The sequence below is a fragment of the Saimiri boliviensis genome, chromosome 5 (assembly GCF_048565385.1).
Source record: "Saimiri boliviensis isolate mSaiBol1 chromosome 5, mSaiBol1.pri, whole genome shotgun sequence".
Taxonomy (NCBI): Eukaryota; Metazoa; Chordata; class Mammalia; order Primates; family Cebidae; genus Saimiri; species Saimiri boliviensis.
In genome coordinates, this window is record NC_133453.1 from 28,051,763 (window position 1) to 28,076,468 (window position 24,706).

The following is a 24,706-nucleotide window of genomic DNA, read 5'->3' on the forward strand; positions in this document are numbered from 1 at the left end:
GAAATATTCTGTTCAAAACTAGCAATATCTGGCTAAAAATCAAAACTTCTTTTCCTGTTATAAGCACCAAAACTCTTTTATAGTTAACTGTCAGACATTACGTTGATTTAAAATATTGGAGTAAAATTATATTTGTTGAGGTGTATATTAAAGGAAAAACTACAAGCATACTTCAATCAAGAAAACGTATGGGAAGCTAGCAATCGGTATACCTACCAGAACCATCACATACACGTCTAAATAAAAAAGAATGGTATAAAAATGAATAATTATTAATTTCAAAAGCAAAACAAACAAGATTTTCCAAGTTTACAAGCAAATACTTTCTGAAATAACTCCTAATTTTATTTTTAAATAACCCTAAATTTCTTTCATTTGTATCAGGTGATACAACTTTTAAAAGTATTTTAATAAAGACTTTTTAAAAATATCCAGAACGACATATATGGGTTATATATATTTTTTCTAAAATAGTGGCTAAATCAACCAAACTAATGCTACACAACAGTGAGGTGCCATATGTTATAATCAGATCACTCTCACTTTTATGATCTTTGTGGCTTGCTCACTAATGTTTAAAATATGCAAAATCAAGCATAGTTTCTGACTTATTTTTATTAGGTATTTATTCTTCCTCAAAGAGTCCTTGAGCTCTATTCAAGTGAGAATCTTGAAAGAAAATGAAAATAAGATAAACTCATTCATTTCTTTCAGATTAGATGCATTCTCGTGATGGCATCAGAACAAATGCGTATGACTTATGAAATTTTTGTTGCTTTTATATTTTTTTCATGTCAAGAATGTTTGTGGCTGGGCCCAGTGGCTCATGCCTGTAATCGCAACACTTTGGGAGGCCAAGGTGGGCAGATCACTTGAGACCAGGAGTTCTAGACCAGCCTGGCTAACATGGCAAAACCCCATCTCTACTAAAAATACAAAAATTAGTCAGGTATGTGGGTGCATGCCTGTAATTCCAGCTACTTGAGTAGCTGAGGCATGAGAATAGCTTGAACTGGAGAGGTGGAGGTTGCAGTGAGCAGAGATCACACCATTGCACTCCAGCCTGGGCAAGAGTGAGACTCTGTCTCAAAAAAAAAAAAAAAAGTGAGTGTCAGCAGAATTGCCAAATACTTGACTTAAAGCGTCATATATACCAAATTATGAAAAATGGAGGAGGCAATTAGTCAAGTTTGTACCCTTTCATAATTTTAGTCTGATTCTAATGTTGTATTCTTTTTTACTTCTTTCCCCTCCCACTCCTTTCCAGGGGAAAAGCTCATGCGATTCAGCTACCCAGATATTCACTTTGATATGAACTTAACATATGAGAAGGAGGCTGAGCTGATGCAGTCTCATATGATGGACCAAGCCATCAACAATGCAATCACCTACCTTGGAGCTGAGGCCCTTCACCCTCTGATGCAGCACCCGCCAAGCACAATCGCTGAAGTGGCCCCAGTTATAAGCTCAGCTTATTCTCAGGTCTATCATCCAAATAGGATAGAAAGACCCATTAGCAGGGAAACTGCTGATAGTCATGAAAACAACATGGATGGCCCCATCTCTCTCATCAGACCAAAGAGTCGACCCCAGGAAAGAGAGGCCTCTCCCAGCAATAGCTGCCTGGATTCCACTGACTCAGAAAGCAGCCATGATGACCACCAGTCCTACCAAGGAAACCCTGCCTTAAATCCCAAGAGGAAACAAAGCCCAGCTTACATGAAGGAGGATGTCAAGGCTTTGGATACTACCAAGGCTCCTAAGGGCTCTCTGAAGGACATCTACAAGGTCTTCAATGGAGAAGGAGAACAGATTAGGGCCTTCAAGTGCGAGCACTGCCGAGTCCTTTTCCTAGACCATGTCATGTACACCATTCACATGGGTTGCCATGGCTACCGGGACCCACTGGAATGCAACATCTGTGGCTACAGAAGCCAGGACCGTTATGAGTTTTCATCACACATTGTTCGAGGGGAGCACACATTCCACTAGGCCTTTTCATTCCAAAGGGGACCCCTATGAAGTAAAGAACTGCACATGAAGAAATACTGCACTTACAATCCCACCTTCCCTCAGATGTTGACGTACCTTTTATTTTTTTTAATATTATTACTGTTGATAATTCTTATTTTGTGGACACAGTGTCATTTGTTCTGCCTAATTACGATAAGGAAGAAACAAGAAAGAAGGGACGAGGATATTGTTTCTTTATCACTTGGCTTGTTTATTTTGTGGGAATTTAAGAGCAGTCCATTTCTACCAAGGCATATCATGCTTTGAAAAATCACTTGATTCATAAAGATTCACCTAAGAGATTTTAATTTGCCATGGATATTCACGATTATGATTGAAGACAGGAAAGTTTAGCGTTTTCTGGGTAGGATATTGCTGGTTTAAAATGGTTTAAGTAACTTTATTCTTGAAAGAAGAATGTGTTTCAAACTGTAAACCGAATTTTTGTTCTTCAGAGATTATGGAACACAAACACATTGTTATTTTCAGTGATAACTCCTAAGATGAGCTGAGTTGTTGTTGTGGGTTCTATGTTTACTTCCCCTATGGAATTTATAATTCAGTATGTTTTACACTGTACCATATAGGAAAACTTTTAACTACAGGTAGTTAAGGGCCACCTACAATACATCTGAGGTCCTGTGATCTTATTTTTCTAAACGTAAGCACTGTTTTTCCATAGTTTTGATGACTGGCATTTTCTAGACACCCTGGCAGCCTTACTTTTAACACCTTTATTGAGTAGTATTTTTCTGTAGTTTTCAGAATAACATATGGTCTAAGAGTGGATAAAAGGCAGTCAATAATTTCTGGGAGGGATTTCTACTTTTCTTAAATTTGTTTGAGAGGTTTTCTTTTGAAGTTGTAATGTGATAGCAGCATAGTATATGTATTTGTTTCTAAAAGTATGCTTACGATCGTCACTTTATCAGCATTTAATCAGTGTTAACCAGTCAGCAGAAAAAATATAATTATGCTAACAAAAGGGGGAGAAAACCCACTTAGAAATTCCTTTTCTGGTATTTCTCTTTTCACTGGATTTCTTCAAGATGTGACCACCCAGTGTTCTGTCCATAGTTCATTCATCTTTTATTCTTCAAGTAGAAGGCCTAAAGTCTTGCTGTTGGCTATTTCTTTCAAAATTTCCACAGAGCAATTGCTAATTTGACCTGAATCTCGTAACTTGAACCCTGTAATGTTATAGAACTAGGGTTATTTATTTTAGTATTTCTTTGGTAGTATTTACTACTCTTGCTGCAAAGAAAAGGGAAGAGAACTTCTTTGTAACCTGTACATTGGACAGCAGATAAAAGAAATAAAAAAAATAGGGAAGTTTACTTTTACCCTTCTTGGAGTCTAGAATGTGACAGAACCTCCAAAGGAAGATCCTGCACATTTTTCTGTTTCCAAAACATTTAACTCTGTTAAGTCCTTGTCAGAAATGAATCTCAATCCCTTGGTATAGAATTCCCCTTACATAACATAGGTTGCCGTATTTCATGTGCAGATTTGAATTTCATTCATGTGGGTATTCTGTTTTTTCTTTGCAGTCCAACCACATTAGAGGGGAGGAACCAAGTGATACTGATTCAAGTCATTTTAGGGGGACATACTTGGAAGGCAGAACTTGATGCTTCTGTTTAGGGAGGACGGGCGTGACTCTGACTGGATTATCTGATAACCATTTGTGAATGCTGAAATTCTGTTAAGCAGTAACTGATAACTGCTCTAAAAGATTATTAAATAGGATGCTGAAATTATGTTTCTTAATACAGTGTGGTATGAGAATTACCAAGTCAAGAGAATTGTGGACATAAGCAAGTCTGGCCCCACTACTGCTCTTAACTCATTTTCCAGCTTACCATTTGCTATTTCTAAGCACTTCCAAGCACTAACACAGCACTTCTAAGCACTAACACAGCTAGAAATAGGCAAAAATTGTTAGAACTCAGCTCCCTTCTGCTAGTCCCTATCACAATTATTTTTGGGAAAATGTCCAAACTGTCCCTTTAAATCTAAGGGAATGCGCCAAAACAGAGATATATAGAATGTCAACCATTTTATTTTTTTTTTTTCTGCATGCCTTGGTACATTGTGAACATTACAATCTATTCAAAGATGAAGCATGTTTTTGAGACTCCCTCACCCCTCTCACCCTAACCACTCCTGAATAATAATTGGAATCCTGTTTTTTTTTTTTTTCCTTTTGGATGGGGTAAATAATTTTAAAGTTGATGATTTTGTCTTTTACTTCAATTTAAGGAAACATTTGGATGTCAGTCAATATGTTCATAATTTTGGCTGCATGTGAATTTCTGTTGGCATTATCTATGAATTTTCTTCCTGCTTTTTTTTTTTCCAGTATATGAACAATCGTGTATCTACCTGTCCCGTGATGAAACTGAATTTAGGTAGACCCTAAACATTTGTGTAGTTTCCTTATGAAGACCGTGCTAAGGTACTTTCCTTTTCTGATTTCATCTTTTTGGTAATCTGTTTTATTGAAAGTAGTTAGCAGTTGAGAGTGCATTTGCTACAAGTGTATACTTGTATTTTCCAAACTTCAGGAGGAACAGAAAGAGGTGGAGATGGCACAGGGTGTGGCAAGGACAAATGAGGACAAGGTCAATTCAAATTTATAGGTCAGAAAGAAGTTTATTGGACATAGTGTTTTCAGAGAAACTCTGGATGGTTATATTTGCATGTCTTTTCTTCACAAAAGGAAATATGCAAGGTTGTAGCATCAAAAATAAATATGAGAGTCAGACACCAGATAAATCAAGTTTTACATAACAGTTGTATGCCCAGTTTATTTAGGTGAGATTTCACATTACAGAAAATATTTGAGGAGCATGAAAATGGGTTATCTTCTATATTTTCCAGTTTGGCAAACATTCAGAATTTCATCACATTGCTTTGCCCTAATTTTGCCCAGAATTTTATCTTAACCTCTCTCTAATAGTGATGAATCATGTTTAAAAAGCCATTCATTCTAATTAGACCTTTTTAAGATAGAGAAAGGGACCAGTAGGCAGACTGGAAGAAATTTCAAGTCATTGAAATATTCCACTGAGATTTTCTAAAGGGACAAAATTGGGAAAATAAGAAACTAAAACTTAGATTTGGCTAGATAGCAGAAAGTATCTCCCCTACATACATACAGGTAATTGTATATATGAAGCATAGGGTATATGTATGTGTGTATCACACACACATTCTTTTAAGGAGAATTCATGAAAAAGCAGTTGGAGTGATCAGATATATTGCAAAAACATACAGAAAATTTAAATGCCAATTAATACTAAGAAATTAGGTGGGTTTACTTTATCAGGTTATAACAGGAATCACTAAAGACATTACTAGTGTGTCTTAAGGACAAGTGGCAACTCTTAAACTAAAACTCTGGGTCTTTGTTATCTACGTACAGAACAAAGTGAAACAAACAATGATTAAGCTGATTTGATACAAATTCAAAGATATTTAAAGTTTGTTTGGAATAGGAAGAAAATACAGAAAATAAATATTATCAACTGTTACCTACTGGCAAAGAAAGACAAGAATAGATTAGTGAGCCCAGTATTTTGTTTTTATGGTTTTTATCTTGGTTGTACAACTCACAAAACCCTGAAGTCTTTGGTATTTTATAAATGTTTAACAAAATGTATATCAGATTAAGGCATTGAGATGAAAATTATGTTCTCATTATCTTCCAAATTTTATTTCATCCTATCTCCAAAATGATTTCTTAGGGTAGAAAAAGAGCAGAAGAAACTGCAAAAATACAAACAGAAAACTGTGTGCTTGTAGTTTCAGGCAGAACTTAGACTGTCAGAGGTACTAGCTGCGTGATTCATTTTTTAACTTTTGGATTGTTCACATCCAAAAATGGATAAATTACATTTGTGGTTATCTTCAGTTATATATTATTTTAATAAATGCTATCTGAAAGAAGACTATTCTAAACCAGAAAATTCCCCAAATCCAAAAGAAAAAAAGAAGTGGGAGGGGTGAAATTGAAGTTTGTATATATGAAAGTTATCTTAGAAATATTGTTAATTCTCCAGTTTCTGCAAAATAATTAAAATATACAGTAACTGGTCTCCTGCAGTCCTGAATTTAATGTATTAAATACTTATTTTCTTTATATTGGTGCCTTTTTAAAATGCATTGAGAGTGTTGGTTAGCTGTTGCAGCTCTACAACACTTTTAATATGTATTTTTAAAAATCACTTAAAATTGAGTAGTAGATAATTCATCTCTGTTTTTAGGGCAGATCTTTAGAGCAGTTTCTAATACAGAAATTTTCAGCTCAGCTGTTAAAAGGAAACAGAAACTTCAAAACTAGACGTTAATGCCTTTTTAATTTCATATTATTTCTGAATATGATTATAAGATTATGTAGGTAAACTATAGAGTGAAACTTTACTTGTGAATTGAATTACAATTTGTGTTTTTGTTTTGTTTTTAAGGAAGAATAAGTTCTGTATCAAACAAGAATTTATTAGATAATTTTTGGTCAATAAAATACAGTATTGATTTGGATTTTCATCTCTAGACTAGTATTGTTCTAGTCTTGGAATCTGTTTTCTAATCTATTAGAAAACAGAGATTGAAAATTGATGGAATAATGTGAAAAAGTAGGTAATTAATTCTCCTTGAACAAAACAAAACTGAACAGTCATACCACATTGCTATTCTCCAAAGCATAATCTCAAATGTTTTCATACCATGTTTGTGTATTACTTGCAATGGGCGTGTTAGGATATGACAGCTTTTTAAAAAACGAGCTGCTGGTTATACAAAGCAAATGGCTTATGACCAAGAAGCTGTGATATGCTAGTGTTTCTTTTTATCATAGTGTATTACTAGGCCAAATAATGACACCTTGAATATTTTTACATTTACTGCAGAAACCTTAAACTTTGGAATTTCCATAAGGTTTTTATGTAATATTCTATTTCTAGCTTTTTAGTTTTATCTTACTGTACTGTAAGTTTGAGGATATTTTTCACATGCACTCTTAGGAATAAGTTCATAATTCTGTTTATGGGGCTTTCTTCCCGTAACACTGCATTTGTATATTTTCTGTATAAATGTGTTGTGTATTAACCTTTGTCCCATACAGAGAGTGATACATGAATGACTAGTTTTCTAAGGTGTCCTTTTTATTGTGAATAAAATATAAAATTTAGAGGCCCTCTGCTAAGCCACGTAAAGTACAGCATGTAACTTCATATAGGTACACATAAGCCAGTTTGCAGTGAATTGGGCCTTCAAATTACCTCAAGTGACATACAGTAAGAAAAGCTTCTTGAGCAGGTGGAGGTCACTGAATCCCCTACTATGCACTTATCAGGATTATACTTACTTTAATTTACTGGAAATTGATATTTTAAAACACAAGTACACTGTAACAAGGGAAGGAATCTGGGTTTGGGTTTTTTTGTTGTTGTTTTATTCTTGTTTAAGTAGTTCAAATTCTGAAACTGTGATTTAAAATTTTTGACAGTCAAGCATTCTGAGTTTGAACATAAATCCCTTCCCTTTCTGTGTAACAAAGGTCTCTCTCTTATCTCTTAAATTTTGTTGTTTCCCCCAGCCTCTTTGTTTGTCAGTCTCCTATCATTGTTTATGGATGTCTTTGCCTCTCTGTTCTTCTAAAAGTTTGAAGATTAGGTCAAGTCTTATTTCCAATTTAGTGGTTATTTAATCTTAATTTTTTCGTTGTGATTTTTGTTGGTTGTATAATCTGCTGACGTATTTTTATACTCAAATGTAGTTTTCTATTAAAAAGAAAAGTGGTTGGATTAAAAATAGTAAGCTATATAACCCTCGCGTTACTTTCACTTTCAAATATTGGGTACCTAAAACATTACTTCAGAGATTATGTAATTCTATTATGGTATGTTTGCCTTCCTTTTTTGTTGGATTTTACATTCGGATTTGGCTTTCCTCCAAAAATGTATATCATGAAGACTAGACACTATTTGCAAGTGTTTAGAAAGGTGTTAAAAATATAAAGCGAAGAGTCTTAACTTTCTCTGAATTGGGAGAAAAATGCTTTAACATTACTATAATAATATTCCAGGTTTGGAGGGGGTCTCCAAGCCCCTTGTTTGCTGTTAATAGTTGGACCTTTTAGACCATGTGTTATTTGCAATCCCAGAACGATTGCTTCTGCTATTAGTTAAAAATATATTATTCTTTTCTCTCTGTACAAGTGCAATACTCCCCTTGAAGTCTTAAAAACTATGGTGATTTTTTTTTTTTTTCTTTTCTTACCTATTCTTCCTTTAGCTAATGGCGAAAAGAAACTCATGAAAGTCATAGTATGTTAAAGGACACGACAAGCAAAGAGAAAAACACTCCACAATCACATATTACAGAATGTGGAAACCACTAGTTTGATCTCATGGTATCTTTGTTTAGGCTAAAATTTCCATGGAAATTAGTAATATTTTGCTTGAAAAATGTGTCCTAAAGTTGAACTTTTTATAGATTGAACCTTCTTCTTAGACCCTCGCCCAATGCTCTAAATTAAGAACCTAATACTTAATTTTTTAATTTCACTTGTCTCCTTTGAGAAATAAACTTTTAAATAAAAGCAAAGCACTTAGCTGAGTTTTAAACACTTACATATCACCTATTGGAGAAAAATTTTTAAAAGTATTTGGAGCAGTCCTGTTTTCATACAAATTTAAGTAAGAAGTATTTTTCTTATACATATTTATATGTAGTATGCTAATTTTCTTTTTTTATACCTGTGTCCCTGTAGTAAAACTGCTGTAATATAAATACATATTTTGTTAAAAGATAACATTTATTTGGCATTTCTTTTAAAGGCAGTTACTGCATTTCTGCATTTGTACAGTATGTATCTTGGCCATTTTAGATATTTTTCTTTAACAATACCAAAGGTAATTAGACTATTTTAAAGACTAATTGCTTGACAGTTTCTAGGATATTTTGTGTTTTAGAAGCAAAAAAAAAAAAAAAAAATGGTCAAACCAGTAAACCTCATTTTTTTTCAAACTAATAATTTGGGGAAATAAAAACTATTGTTTAAAAAGAAATATATATATATATATAAATATATATGTAAAGTTAAAATTCCAGACCTTGTATGTCAGGTTTGCTAAGTGTAATGTAGTTTTTTTAAGGCTCAAATACCATACCTCAGAAAATGAGGTTTACTATGGAAATACTGAAACAGTCTTTGCAGCTGTGTGACAAGTCACTCTACTACATACTGATTTGGAGACCTCCGCTAAACAGTTTTATCACTGCAGACTAAAATGTGGGATTTGTATTTTCTTTGTTTTTAATGCACACACATACATGTTCTGTGCATGTATGTGGTTACTGTGTATATGTGTATGAGTGTTGTATATGCATGTGTGAGTGTGTGTCTGTATGTGTGTACAACTAAAGAAGCTGCAGAAACTTTGTAATACTTTGTGAAAAGGATTATATTATAAAGGTTTGTACTGTCTGAGTGCACAGCTACTGGAATAAATTTAGGGAATCTCAGGAACAAGCATATAATTTGTCCAAGATTTATTTCTTCTCAGAAGTGTAAGTGCAGTTTTTAATTCTGTATATTATTTAATATTTTACCAATAAAATAAACTTCTGACATAAAAAGTTTGCTATAAAAACTTTCTGGTGAAAATTCTGTACACAAACATGTCTTCTAAATACAGAAGACTAAATTGTTGACGATACCAGGCTTAAATTATCATTGCTATTGTGTATTTCTCACACTTCCTGTTCCAGAGGTTTGGATACATGTGATATCTGCAAGTGACATCTCAATCGTTAGTCAATCTCCATCATTACTATATAGTCTACCAGAGCAGAGAATAGAGTATTACATGAATTGTTAAGAATGACATCTCTGTTCTTTAGACAGCTATCATACATATCTTATTTCACTTTTAAAGCAAATAGAGGAGTGTACATCAGAGTGTACATCAGCTTTCTATAGAAGAAAATAGTGAGACCGGAGGAAAGAAAATTGTGACTTACTCCAAAGTGCATAGTAGTGCACTTAAATTACACGAGAAGCTTGAGTGCTGTGATATGGTCAATAACACTACTACTATAGAAGCCAGCATTTCTTAGAAGTGAGACCAGGATAAAATATTTAAGTCATAGCCATTGTTTAATCACATTGCCAAAAACTGGTTGCCAGTCACAGACAATCTCCTTGTTTCTTAGATTTTACAAATATAATTTATCTTTTGCCATGAGAAGTTTGTTTTGTTATAAACATCTTCATAACCAGAAATGCAAAAGGGTATATGTGACTGCAAATTCATTTTATTGAGTGTCAACTATCTGCTGTCCCTCAGGCCAGTTTGAACTCCACCATCACATATGAGATAGCTTTTAGAGTTTTTCCTCACTGACATGTATTTATAGAATTCCATGGATATTTATTATATTCCCCAATAATTTCACTTCCACATGTCACACAGAATGAAAAATACCAAAAATGCAAATGAAATTTTTCTGCCTTGACTGTATCATAATTGAAAATACTAACCTAATTTGGGCAGGGGAGGATGTAAAGAAGTGAAACAGCAAAGCAAAAAGAAGAAAAACATAAAATCACCCTCCAGTATTAAATTTATAAAGGATTTCTTCATGATCAGCAAGGACTGTCAAATTCCCCTGGTGTATTATATCAACATGAGCCAAATGAAAAGGATTTCTTGAAAAATGTGCCATATGCTTTTGACTTTTCAATTGCAATATGGTCAGAGAAATTATAAATAATTTAAATCTTGATATGATTCTAAGACTTTTTATCAGCATGCTCAAGCCAGAAGACTCTTCTTGGGGTGTGAACCACATGGTGAAACGGTTTTATCCAGCATTTTAGCAACCCTACCTCCTGCTATTAGGGGGTTCCAAATGGACCCATTAAACTTCCAGCAAAATCCCCTTTTTTCTTAGTACTCCTACTGAAATTTCTCAGTGTGTTTATTTAACTTCTCACTAGAGGTTCCAACAAAAGTAACAATCAGTGAATTTGAATTTTGCTACTTTTCTTCTGTTTGGCATGATACCTAATGGAGGGGTTTCAATAAAATAGCCTAACTGGAAAATGGGAGAAATCAACAAAGAAGACAAAGTTATTTGGACAACCAAAATCCTATATAAAAAATGGGTAAAACCTGGGGGAAATCCTGGAAAATAAAGATGTGTTAGTCTGAGAAATCTAAATGTGTTAGCCTTTTTCTTCTTGCTCTTACTGTTGCTTTATAATCCTAAACTGTATTGGATCAGATCAGATCGAGTGCTTCTGACTTGAAATTTGTCAGGCAAAGGACAAATCTCTCAAAGCAGTACAAACAGATACCGCCCATATTGGTGTTGAGTTGTTTGTTCTAGAAACTCTTAGAAGAGCCATGAACCTGATCATCAAACCAAATGGAATGTCTGTGAAGAAGCAAGATCTTAAATGCTCCAGGAAGAGCCAAAGGTAAAAAGGAAGTAACCTAAAGGTAGTTGTGTTGGGTTTCACTGTGCCTTTGGTAAGGCTCTGATGAGAGAGGGAGGAATCACTGTGTTGTCATTTCACCAAACCAGATAGAGTTGGGATCAGAATCAACTGTCTCCACCGAGAATACTTAGTGAAATCCCTTGATTGGGAAATAAGAGAATTTCACTAAGGGAATGACAGCAGAGTTCATACTGTATCAGTGTCCTGGGCCCACATGTTGGTTCTGGTTTGGTAGACATAAAAGCTTAAAAGACTTTGATCAACATCACTTTTGTAAATGAGTCTCCAGCTCTACTATTCCCTATTCAAAGGCAGGGATGAGGTAACCTAGGGTATTTGGCTATTAAAGTGACAAAAATGTTACATACCCTGGAAATGAAAAGTGAAATATTCCAGTCCAGGGAATTAATGGCCATTTTTTTCTTACGATTTTTTCTTTTTTTTTTTTTTCTTCTTTCCCTGGTTTTTCTCACTCTATTATGTAATTGATCTACATTTTGTTTCAGCTCCTTTTCACCCTCCTCGTCTTTATTTCTCCATGTCAACCTTTTCCTCTTTCCCCTGTCTTCTATGCATACCTTGTTTTACCACTTGCTGTTTGCCTTGACCCTGTCATAATTCTGATTACTCTAAATAAAACAATCATTTTCAATGTGAAAATTTTAATGCAACCATAATATGTGAGTTTTAACCATACCCTTTTTTACACGTACTTTGCAAATGAGCACAATTGTTCCTGACTTTATCTAATTCACTCTCAAAATGCTCATGGAAAGTATAGGGCATCTGATACTTTATCTTCATTTTACTGGAAAGGAAACAGATTCAGGTTGGTTTTGATTTTGTTCATAAGCACCCCAAGCAGTGAAAAAGCTAAAACTAGACTCTAATTCCAAATATACTTAGTTCAGTGTTTTAATTTCTAAACCAGTTTATTCACCATCTGATTGATAAACCCAATTAATAAGAGAATCAGCAGGCATACTTTAAAAGCAATATTTTTCTTTTCTGATTTTTAAACAGAATTATCCCAAATGAATTCACTGGCACAGTCATTAGGACTGAGAAACATAGCATTAAGTAGCAAGGCAAAAATCACTTGAAATTAAAATATTGTTGCAGAAATGTTTTAAATGAATAAATCATCCTAGCTTGGTCTTCTAAAGACCCCTTTGTTACCTACTTTAAATAAATGTGGGCTTTTGATTGCTTACTAAATTTTCTTCAGAGTTGAAGGAATTCTTTGCCTTTTTCTAAATCACTATATATATATACCCATACTCATTTTCCTTAGTTCTTGCATTGCAGAATGTACTTTACAATATTTATACTTTGTTTTTTGCTTTCTCTTCATTTGAAAACCTTCACCTGACTCATCATTAAATCTATGAATTTGTCAGTACTGGAAGTTCTGTCAATGATATCTTAGTGTTTTCAGTGATATCATCATCACTGTGTCTTCCAAATTCAATGAGCAGCCTGGAGATTGTGCTTGTTCTTCTTGGGTGCTAAAACCTATCTACTATTTTATCTCTTTACTGTTAATTCTGTAGCATAGAGCAATATCAAGATTCACCCTCAACCCCAACTCTATTAATTGTGAAGTGAGTGATGTATTATCATAAAATCCAACTTCATGTTGTCTACCCTTAGGAACGAGACATGTACTACCATTTGGTCAAAACAAAGACAAGTTTCCCCAGCCTTCAAGGAATGGTTGCTGTGGTAACACCTACCATAATCTTCTCCTGTCTTCTACAATGTAAGTAAATAACAATTGTTTGGCCTTCAAACAGTGTATTCTTTGTCTCCCCACTCCTCCTTGCCCCTAGGCCTCCCCAAACCCCCTACCCACCTCACCTCCCTTCACTGTTTGTTTATTTATTTGCGTCAGATTGTAACATGCATATATATTACTATCACTCGATAACACTCAAGGGGAAAAAAAAAACTGGGACAACAAATGACTCATGTTTTTCCAAGTTCTTAGCCAAATTCCTTTTTAGTCATCCTAACAAATGGGAGTTTGGCTATACCATAACACTAATATGTTTTCCAAGCTGCACGTATAAGCCCAAAGTCTGCCGCTTTCTTCCTTAATGTCTTGACAAGTCTGATTATAGCTAAGAAAGTGATCACTTGATCACATAACGAGCATGAGAAATACTCTGCTCCAGGCAAGGATAAAGGAAATAATTTATTCTTTATTTGTCTTGTAGAATTCAAGTAGCTTTCTTGGGTCATTAAGATATGAAATAGGTCATCACCTAATTCTTTTGAAACAAAGATGAGCTCTGTATTATATCCCTTATGCTTTTTCTTGTTTTTACTTGAAATTCCAAAAATGTGTGCACAATAATATAGTCAACTCAAACTGTAGTTTGCTGATAAACACAGTGTCTGCTCTAATTAGAAAAAAAATCTTTTTGACTCTTAAAAATTAAGCATCATATTGAAAGACTAGCTACCATATTCAGTATGTTGTCTCTCAACCTTAATTAAATGCCCATTTGTGTTAACGTATTTTTAAACATTAATTTATCCTTGTTCATAGTTTCTAATCTATAGAAAACAAAATCTTAATAAATAACTTGATATGGTGTGGTGAGTTTGAGCTGTATAAAAAAGTGTACTAATATGTCATTCCATCAATATAGATTACCTTAATGATGTGGGTTTTTTAATGAGCAATTTATCATAAGTGTGTTAGGATACTCTGTATGTTTGGGTTAATTATATTATACTCCTTTATCTGACTCTTAGAACATAAACATGGCATGATCAGCCCAGTTCAAAAACAAGAAGCACTTAAGAACTTCCAGAAATGAACAAGATAATGAAGGGTATGTATTTTGCTTTCTGTATTCACATGGTTCATATGAGTATCAGTAGACTTTGCCAGCCACATGTCCAATGTGTGTAAAACCCAAGTACAATTATTAGTCACCACATGGAAGTTTATAAGTAGCTTTGGGCAATACTAGTATCCCATGGTAATTTGGCACATCTAAGCATCATGTGTCAGTAATGGCAGTCTGTTGGTCTGCCACTGGACAGCAAGTGTCACCTTTAATAATATACCAGCACAGGGTTAGGGAACAACTGGGATAATTTATTGACTTGCTCTGTTTTATTTATTTATTTACTTACTTACTTACTTACTTAGAGACGGAGTCTTGCTCTGTTGCCCAGGCTGGAGTGCAGTGGCACGATCTTGGCTCACTGCAACTTCTGTCTCCCAGGTTCAAGCTATTCTCCTGCCTGAGCCTCCCGAGTAGCTGGGATTATGGGCGCCTGCCACACACCCAGCTAATTTTTGTATATTTAGTAGAGGCTGGATTTTGCCATGTTGGCCAGGCTGATCTCAAACTCCTGACCTTGGGTGATCTGCCTGCCTTGGCCCCCAAAGTGCTGGGATTACAGGTGTGAGCCACTGTGCCCGGCCACTTGCTGTGTTTTAAATCTGCGGGCTTTTGGTTTCTATTTATCTGCTGTTTGTTCTTTAGTTCTCTGTAGGCTGAGTTATAAATAACCCTAGTATTTCTCAAAAGCAAAGCCTTTTTTTTTTTAATTTGTAAGACTAATTTTCAATATTTTAAGACCATGTAAATTGCAAATGCAATAGTTGGGAGAACTGGCCCAGTGACTTTTTTACACTTCTAAATTTGTTTTGGTCCATGAGACCTAAATTCGTTGCATTTGTCCAGACTATTATGGCAGAACTGCATAATAAAACGTATTTGGAGAAGCAAGGACAGCTCCATCATTGGCCATCTGAATGACAGTAAGAGTGAATGGCTTATCCTACCTCATTTATTACTATGTACCAAGCAGGCCTGATTTATATGTAGCAATGCCTTTTATGACAGCAAGGCCTTTGAATATTTTACTGTAAGTAAACTATGATGGGTCTGAGAGTAAAAAAATAACCTTATCATTTTATTGAGTAATATAAAACATAGAGTAGCTCAAGATTATGAAAGAATGTACACATTTTTAAACCTAAATTTAAACCTAAATTCAACGTAATTTTAATTAAAACTTAAGTTCAAGGTGAAGGGAGTAAAATATTATCCTTTAAAGTTATAGCGCTTTTGCTTTTTTTCTTTTGAAAACCCTGAAAATGTCACCTGGTAAATAGTACTAGAGGAATAAAAAACAAGTAGGTAATGCCGTATCCACATATTCTTTCTAAGATTCTGCCTCAGTGAACATTATTTGTTCTGGGATTCCTAGCAAGGCCACTTTGTGTCCTTGGAGAAATGTAAGCAAAGTCTGCAGAATTAGCCTGTGGGATGATACTTTACAGGGATAGAATGTACAGATGATTTAGTTCTCAATATTAAATTTGAGTCTACTTGGAAAATTGGGTAGATCATAAGCTCTGTCTTCTCTTTTGATACTATCTCTTTTTTTTCTGTATGATTGGTTCCTGTTACAGTGTCGCTAAGAAAAATTACCTAAAATATAGGAAGGAGAGTACTTATTGCATGCAAGCTCCTTGAAGAAGTACTGTAGAAAGTTCATTTATTTATTCAGTACTTCCAATGTGCTGGTCTATGTGCCTAGGACATAATACTGAATAAGACGTAATCCCTATATTCAAGGATACAAAAGCCTTACAGTGAGGAAGCAAACAAATAATTAAGCATTATAAAACATAATAGTTATTACTATAAATATAAAAGAAATATACTATGGAAACAAATGGATAGGAAACTTGATTCAACCTGGGACTGAGAAAAATATGTCCTGGTAGAAGTCACCACTAAGCTTAGTCCAAAAAGATAAACAAATGTAAATTTCACAAAGAAGGAAATATGAAATGGGGAAATAGAAAACATGTTCTCAGCAAAGGAAAGACATCTTCAAAGTCCTGGAAGAGAGATGGGGGAGAAAGGGAAAGGACAAGAAATGTCTAAGAGAGACTGACAGAAACAGAGAGTGAATAAATATGAATGGTTACATTCAGAGAATTGCATGTTCAGTATGGCTTGAGTGTAAGATGAGAACAAGAGATGAAATAGGAGAATTGAGAAGAGATGCATGTTAGGGCTTTGTTTTTCAACTCAAGGAATTTGAATTTATGCTAAGGGAAACAAGGACCAATGGAGGCTCTATTTGGAAGTGATATGATTAGAATTGCTTGGGATTCAGTATGAGATGAGATTGGAGGGATGCCAGACTGGAAGTAGAAGCTGCTGCAGTATATCCTAGAAAAAGATAATTGTGGCTTGTGCTATGGGAGGAGTCTGGAAATGGAGAGATACAGATTCCAAAGATATTTAAAAGGTGGAAAGTACTGGACTACTTTGTGCTGGATGTATGTGGGTATTGAGAAGGGGGTGGTTAATTAAGGATGATACCCTGGTTTCTGACTGAGCAGGTTAGGTGCATGGTGGTGTTATTTACTCACATCAAAAATACAAGGTGAAAAACAGATTTAAGGGGTAGGAAGGTAATGAACATGTTGAACCTGTTGACTGTGAAATACCAGTATTACACTCAAGTAAAGATATCTAGTAGGAAATTAGAGATAGCAGGTTAATATCAGGAGAAAGATCTGGGCTGAGATCTCTCTCTCTCTCTCTCTCTCTCTCTCTCTCTCTCTCCCTCTCTCCCTCTCTCTGTCTGTCTCTCACACACACACACACTGACACACATATATGTAAATGCATATACAGTAATGTGTTGCTTAACGACAGTGATATTGTTAGGCAATTTCATTGTGAACAGCATAGATCACTTGAGGCCAGGAGTTCAAGACCAGCCTGGGCAACAAAGCAAGACCCCATCTCTACAAAAAATTTAAAACATTAGTCAGGTGCAATGGTACACACCTGTAGTCCTAGCTACATCAGAAGCTGAGGCAGGAGAATCACGTACACCTGGGAATTTGAGGCTACAGTGAGCTATGATTGTGCCACTGCCCTCCAACCTGGATGACAGAGAGGTACCCCATCTCTAAAAAACAACAAAAACAAACAAACAAAAAAACAGAGGTACAAGTTACCTGGAACTCCTAGTAGGAAAAGGTTTGGGTGGCAAAGAATAAACTCATGGAAAGCAGAGAGAGATTCTAAAATTGTACTGGGAATTGTTCAGAAAGACAACTAAAGAATTAGATGGAAATCATGGTACAGAGTAATTTTAAGAGAAAGTTATCTCATTTTCAGTTCCTTTGAATATAAATGTGTATTAGACACAGAACTAAAGAGCAGAACCAGAGAGCCCAAACTTCCACTGAGCACAGCTTGGTCCAGAGAGTCCCTGAATACCTCAGCAGGGGTCTGGGGAGTCTGGGCCTGTGTCTTTTCTGTCATAAATGTTCAGGCAGTTTCTTTTTTGTGTGTGTGAGGTATAGGGTAAAGTAGTATTTAAAAGTATTCTCTTTATAAATGTGGCATATACAAATGTAAAAAGTAGGTATATATTTGCACTTACCTATTTGAATGTGTCATGTATTATCATGTCTTTTCGAGTTAGAGATTACCAAAGAGCATCTCAATTTGTAGAAATGGAATCTGAGGCCTTTGGGATGAGTCTTTGGGTGAATTTATTTATACAAGCCTGCTTTCTTAACAAAAAGTTGATCACATGACTAGAAACTAGGGTTTCATCATGGTCCATGATGCTCAGGGTCACGCCGAGAGGCAGGATGTACAGTTATAGGACAACCCTATATCTCCACACAGCTTTTAGACAATCTCTTTTACTTACACAGGCTTCTCTAGGACCACTTTTTTAACCACAATCTATTACTGATCTTCTGGTAAACTGCATGCCTTTTAGCAAAATTAACTAAATTTTCTCATCCATTATCATACAGGTCTTCAGTTACCCCCACACTTATAAATTAACTGGGTGTATAAATATATGATGCCTAAATAAATATTTATTATTATTTTCATAGGCTACATAAGGAAGACATCTTGCAAATATGATGTAAAAAGAGCCTTTTATATCAAATTGTAATATATTAATGTCATTAAAAATTAATAATCCTAAGAGAGAACATCTTCTATATATCCATAATAAAAGGTTTCAAAATATTTTAAATGTCTATATAAGAATTTATAAGCATTCATTATGGGTGACAACATTTCAGATGAGAGAAAATTTATGACAAGATTTCTAAGTAAATGCACTCATGAGTTTATAATTATTATTATTTATAGCATTACTGTGCAGTAGAAATGTAACATTTACCACAAATACAAGCTGTATATGTAATTAATTTTTGTAGTGGCCATGTTAAAAATATTTAGAGCATATAAAATTAATTTTGGTATATTTTATTTAATCCAATGTATCTAAAATGTCATTTTAACATGTAGGGACATAAAAACTTATTAGTGATATACTTTACCTTTTTTGTTTTTTATACTAAGTCTTTGAAACCCAGTGTGTATTTTACATGTATAGCACATCTCAATTTGGCTACATTTCAAGGGCTCAAAAACAGATCTATGGTCTATCCTAATAATTACATTGAACTATATAAATACTCCTGCTTTATAACAAAAACCACAGATACCTTTTATTGAGTCCTTGTTATGTGGCAGTCACTATGATGATTTCCATGTTTTTCTTATTTCATATTAAAAGCTATGAAGGAAATTCCATTATCACCCACATTTTCTAGATGGAATAACAAGAGACTTAAAAGGATTTAATGGCCTTGCATAAAGCTGTGGAGTTAACAAGTGATAGACCAGGAATTCAAATGCAAAGATTTATAAGTACATTGAAATAAGGTGTATAACTATTAAAATTATTATAATATATAATTATTATAAACATTATCATTTAAAATTATTATTTTATCTTTTATATGATTTCATTTATAATTTTCAGTAAAGATAGCCAATTCAGTTGTAGGAGAATGTAAATTTTGTGGTAAAGTGATTTGATAGCTGGAAAAGTTAGACCACTGCCCCACTGAACATGTGGAACAGTAAGAGAATTTATACATACTACAAAAAGAAAAATAAACAGAAGAAAGTATGTTGCAGAGATAATGATATTGCAGAAAGTAGCCACAGGCCTTATTTCCTTGCCAAATAAAACCAAAAAATTGAATAGAGGTAGGAAGAATAATAGTATATCCTGGATGCATTTCAACAAGATGACATAGAAGGCAATTAATATGTGATACAATGCATTAAGCTGTTGAACCTCTACATTATTATGTGTATGGAAGAAAATCAATAACAAGTTTTTGGAAAACTAGAGAATTGATTTTGGTTTGAATTTTCTAAAACAGGAAGTTAGGAATTTGAGAGCTAAGAGATTCAGCACAAGATATGATGTCTGAAGAACTCAGATGAAAATTAGGTCTGATTTGGACGAAATTAAAGATGAATGTGAGGGTCAGTGGTATGGAGTTGGAGGTCCAGGAAGATCATTAATAATAAGATGTTCTTTCCTTTTCGTGATTCTATGGGGTTTCTCTACTCTTCATTATAACATCACAATGGCTTGTTCTTCATTCAAGATATGCCTGTTCTTTATTTGAGTCAACTCCTTCAATCTCACTAGCTTTGCAGTTCGCAAATTAGATCTCTTTTTTCCAAACACTAAGCCATATTTTCCTTACCATTCAAGATACATTTGGAATCAATCTACTCCAGGACATCCAAGCTGCATATAGGAAATACAATATCTCCTGTGGAGGGAAACAATGGCATGGATAACTCATACAAATGTTCTCATTCCGTGGATTAAGTACTGCCCTAAGGTAAACCAGTATCCTTGGGTCTGGTTTGCTTTACCATCTCTTTCCCACCTCAGCTTCCACATACCTCTGCTGAGACCACCTAATCCTTATTGTGCCAGTTTGTATCCCTTTTCCTGAGCATTCCAGCCTCTGCCCCTCTTGTTTACTGTTTACCTAGGAGTCTATTTTTTAAAATCCAGCAAAAACAATATTAATATTCACAAACAGGTAGCAAGTAAGAAGAATTGACTGGGTCCAGGAAGTGTTTTACTTCCTAGAAGAGGTTTCGTCCTACTAGTTGACTGAAAGAAATGTTACAGAGTTGAAGGAGAGCCAGGAAACGGACACAAGAACAGAAAAACAAACACTGCATGTTCTCACTCACAGGCAGGTGTTGAACAATGAGAACTCATGGACACAGGGAGGGGAGCATCACAAACTGGAGTCTGTTGTGAGGGATAGCGGAGGGACAGCAGGGGTAGGGAGGTTGGGGAGGGATAACAGGGGGATAAAGGCAGCAAACCACATTGCCATATATGTACCTGTGCCACAGTCCTGCATGTTTTGTACATGTACCCCAGTACCTAAAGTGCAATAAAATATTTAAAAAAAAAAAAGAATTGAAGGAGAGCATGAGCTTTGACATACACAGAGCAAGGAGATCCCAAGAGTTACTTGCTTTGTTAATACTACTTAAGCTGTTTAATCTTTCCAGCCTCAATTTCCTCAGCTTAAGTGATATCAAGGATAAATATATGGCATAGCTATTTTATTTATTCATGTATTTATCAATTAATTTGGAAATGGAAATAGCATGTGTCATTTATATATTGAAAACAAGATATAAAAATACAAAGGATTTCTTGCCTTCAAGAGATATGTAATAGATTAATGGGAAATAAAAAAACCAAATGTTAAAGTATTTTAAAGTGGTATGTTGGCAGTAAATGCAGGTACGTTAGAGGCAGAAAAAGGGAAATTACACATTTTACTCTGGAGGATAGAGAAATCATTCAGGAAAATCAAGCTGTATTAAGCTGTTAACACTTGAGCTACAGTGGAGGATGGATGTAATTATTCTAGGTATTTCTTAATATATTCATTTGCTCATTTCTTTATTCTTTCAGCAAATATCTATTGTGTGCCCATTACATGGTAGTGAAAGTAGGGCAGAATAAAAAAGAAGAGATGGTCCTTTCTAAGACATGCGTATTTCTTGTGTAATCACAGTGCTTATAGTTAATATGAAAGAGAAACAACTACGTTGACAGAAGGGCTCTTAATAGATCTCTATTTAACTGACTTGGAAAATTAACCAATATCATCAGTTTCCTTTGCAAAACACTCTGATTAATATTCAGGGCTCAGTGAGAGCTCACAGCCAGTAGATGACGCTCCAGTAAGCCTACACATTTTTCTCATTGGTTCCGTTGCATGCTTGCCAAGAATTAGTTGTGTTTATTCCCAAACTATTGCCAGTTGACTTCGTATTGTAACCATGTAATGAAAATAACATTGCTTCCATAATTCAATGAAATAGAGTGTAAAATGAAATAATTGCTTCTTTGAAAATTAACTTGAATTTTTTGTAAAGACTCAATAAAGGAGAATTTCTAAAAATTAGGTGGAGGAGGTACAATAGGCAAAGACTCAGAAAAAAAGAAAAAACTTAATAATCCAGAAAGTTCTATACTTAGATTGGTTTGCAAATGTGTTTTTTTCAGTTTAAAGAAAGTGAAACTAGAAATTATGGATGGTACATCATAGTAAAGAAAGATTGCCTGGATCTTCAGTCAATGGATCTGTGTCCAGGTTAAAGGCTGTATCCTTAAATTAAAAAATTGGGGATTGACTGTACATCTAACTGTATCATATTAAAATAGATGTTTAAGAAATGTAACTATATTGTGGTTCTTAGATTTGAATCTATTTTAATATTAGCAATCATATGAGGTAAGAGTGCTTCTAGTGAAGAAATATTATATGTTTTGGTATAGAATGTATTAAGACCTTGGAAGTCTACAGTGGAAGACATTATTAATCATAGAGAACAGAAAGTCTGAAATAGATTGAGCCAAGCAAAGAAAAAGGGGTAAGGACAAGAGAGCACTCAATGTAAGCAAAGCAAAGACAAAAAGAGATGCAAGTGGTCCAGACACAAGCTGGACCACATAGTGTGAGAGTACACATGGTACATCATCTGGGCTGGTAGTGGGGGCCAGATCTAGATCTTTGAAAGCCTTAGAAATCATAATGAGTCTTTGAACTTTATCTTGAAGGGTTTTAAGTTAGGGGGTTATATTATCAGAGTTGAAGAAAAATATTAGAGCCTAGAGCAGGATGGGTTGATAAGGGACAACGTTGGAGCCAAGAGATTAATCTAAGTAAGAGATGATGGCAGCCAGGGGTATGATAGCAGCCAGGGGTAAGATGGCTGCAATGGGATTGCCATTACATGATGAATTTTAGAGATATTTGTGAGACATAATCAACAAAATACGGTAAGTAGTTGTAGGGGTCAAAAATAGTGGAAGAGGTCAAATATATCTCCTCAGTTCTCACTGAAGAAACCGAGTGAGTGGTGCCATTTATACAAGTATGCAAAAAACAGGGGAGTTGGGGAAGGTTGGCAGATGAGGAATTCCCTTCTGAAAATGCTATGCTTATATCATGTACCAGACCCTTAAAAGAGAAAGTCTTAAGAGCAATTGTATATATAGGGTTCAGGAAAGAGGTAAGCTTAGAAATAGAGGTTTATTTGTCACTTGCACATAGATAGTAATTGAAACCATAAAGAGTAGAGTGGATTTTCCAAAGAGAGTTAGTAGAATATAAAGAGAACTGAAGAAAAGCAAACTGCCCAGGAAAGAGTCCTGGGGGCAGAATATTGAACTATAACTAGAAGAATAATTGCCAGAAAAAGATTAATAAAGGAGCAGCCAAAGAATTAGGAGGCAAAGAAGTGTTCAACATATTTGTTGCTGCCAAGTGAAAAATGCCCAATGGATTTAGGAGTATATAGGTCATGGGTGCCCATGTTTGAGGGCACAATCAGTGGAGGGGCTGGAGCCTAAGGCAAGCACTCTTGTGGGGTGAGGAGTAAGGGGAAAGTGAAAAAGGGGAGATGGACAATGCCATCATTTTGTTGTTTCAAGAGACATATGCCTTAAATTTAAAAATTGGGGAATGATCGTACATTTAACTGTATTACATTAAAATAAATGCTTAAGAAATATAAATGTATTATGGTTCTTAGATTTAAGTCTGTTTTAATATTAGCAATTATATGAGATAAGAGGACTTCTAGTAAAAGCCTAGTGGAGAATATAAAAAGGAAAGCCTGAAAAAGCTGAAAAAATTGGTCTAAAAGGTCTTGAATGCCAAGCTAATTGGAGTTGTATTTGGTTGCATAGAAAGTTCAGGGCACGTGGTAAAGTCTACATTGTAGAAACTACTCACTTTGACAATAGTGTTGGGGATGGAATTAGTGTGGGGTGAGAGGGTTAGTAAAAGAAGTTAGCTAAGACATAGCTCACTCATGGTATAGTGGCACACAAGTATGCTGCAAGCAGTTTGCTACTAGAAATACTGTACCCACATTTGCACAAGACAAAAAACTGGAGCGGATTCAAGTTTCCCTCTTTGCTAATTCCACTCTTACATTTTTCCCCAGTATATCCTAGTACATTTCATATTGAAATGGGAAACAAAGGGGTGGAGTTATAGCCTAAACTTCTAGAATTGTACTTAACATGGATTATGCCTGAGGGAGAATAACATATGTGAACTTCATCCATTCTGTGTAGATATCAGGAAAAAAAAGAGGTTGAGAGCCATTGAATCAGAGAAAATCGCAACCCTTAAAAAAGAGAGGACAAAATCTTAATTTAAGGATTATTGCCAAGGATGTTAGAGAAAGATTATTGGAGTGAGGTTACAGAGTTAGAAACAATAGGACTCAGAAGCCGATTGGATGTGAGAGGTGAAACATCATCGCCAAAATAACTACCTTTACTGAATGCTTTTAACGTCAAGCACTCACAAAAGAACATACACAGTATAACATGCATCATCCAATTTCAATTTCCCAACAGTGTTGCAAAGTAGGTATTTTTATTCCAATTTTATAGATAATAAAAATAAAGTTTAGAGAGTTTGAGTAACTTTCTCAAGGTCATCCAGGTTTTAAGTGGCATAATTTGGGTTCAAATCCAGGGTTGTCAGATTCAAAACCTTCGTTATCATCATTACTCAAATCTAAAGTGACTCTCTCATTAGGTATTTGGTTGTATGATGGTAAAATCAAACTCAAATGATAAATACCAGATGAAGATCAGGTGTAGGAGAAAAATATCCTGTTCAATTTTAAACATATTTGGTTTTTAAAAGCCTGGAGAATATCCCTGCTGAAGATGTCTAATAGATAGTTACATACATAAGTCTCAAATTAACAGAGATGTCTG

The 24,706-nt window shown here is 34.8% G+C and overlaps 1 protein-coding gene across 9 annotated transcripts in view; it reads left to right on the top strand.

Moving 5' to 3' along the window:
- Positions 1-24,706, top strand: part of IKZF2 (IKAROS family zinc finger 2) — a 229,016-nt gene that overhangs the window by 154,796 nt on the left and 49,514 nt on the right. For 8 of the 9 annotated variants that reach the window (XM_039470175.2, XM_003925578.3, XM_074399069.1 and 5 more), the window contains 2 exons: positions 1,268-13,286; positions 14,288-14,367. In XM_039470175.2, the coding sequence (XP_039326109.1) occupies positions 1,268-1,992 (725 nt within the window). In that variant the 3' untranslated portion in view covers positions 1,993-13,286; positions 14,288-14,367. The remainder of the gene's footprint in view (positions 1-1,267; positions 13,287-14,287; positions 14,368-24,706) is intronic. The other variant, XM_074399068.1, reaches the window with a different exon arrangement.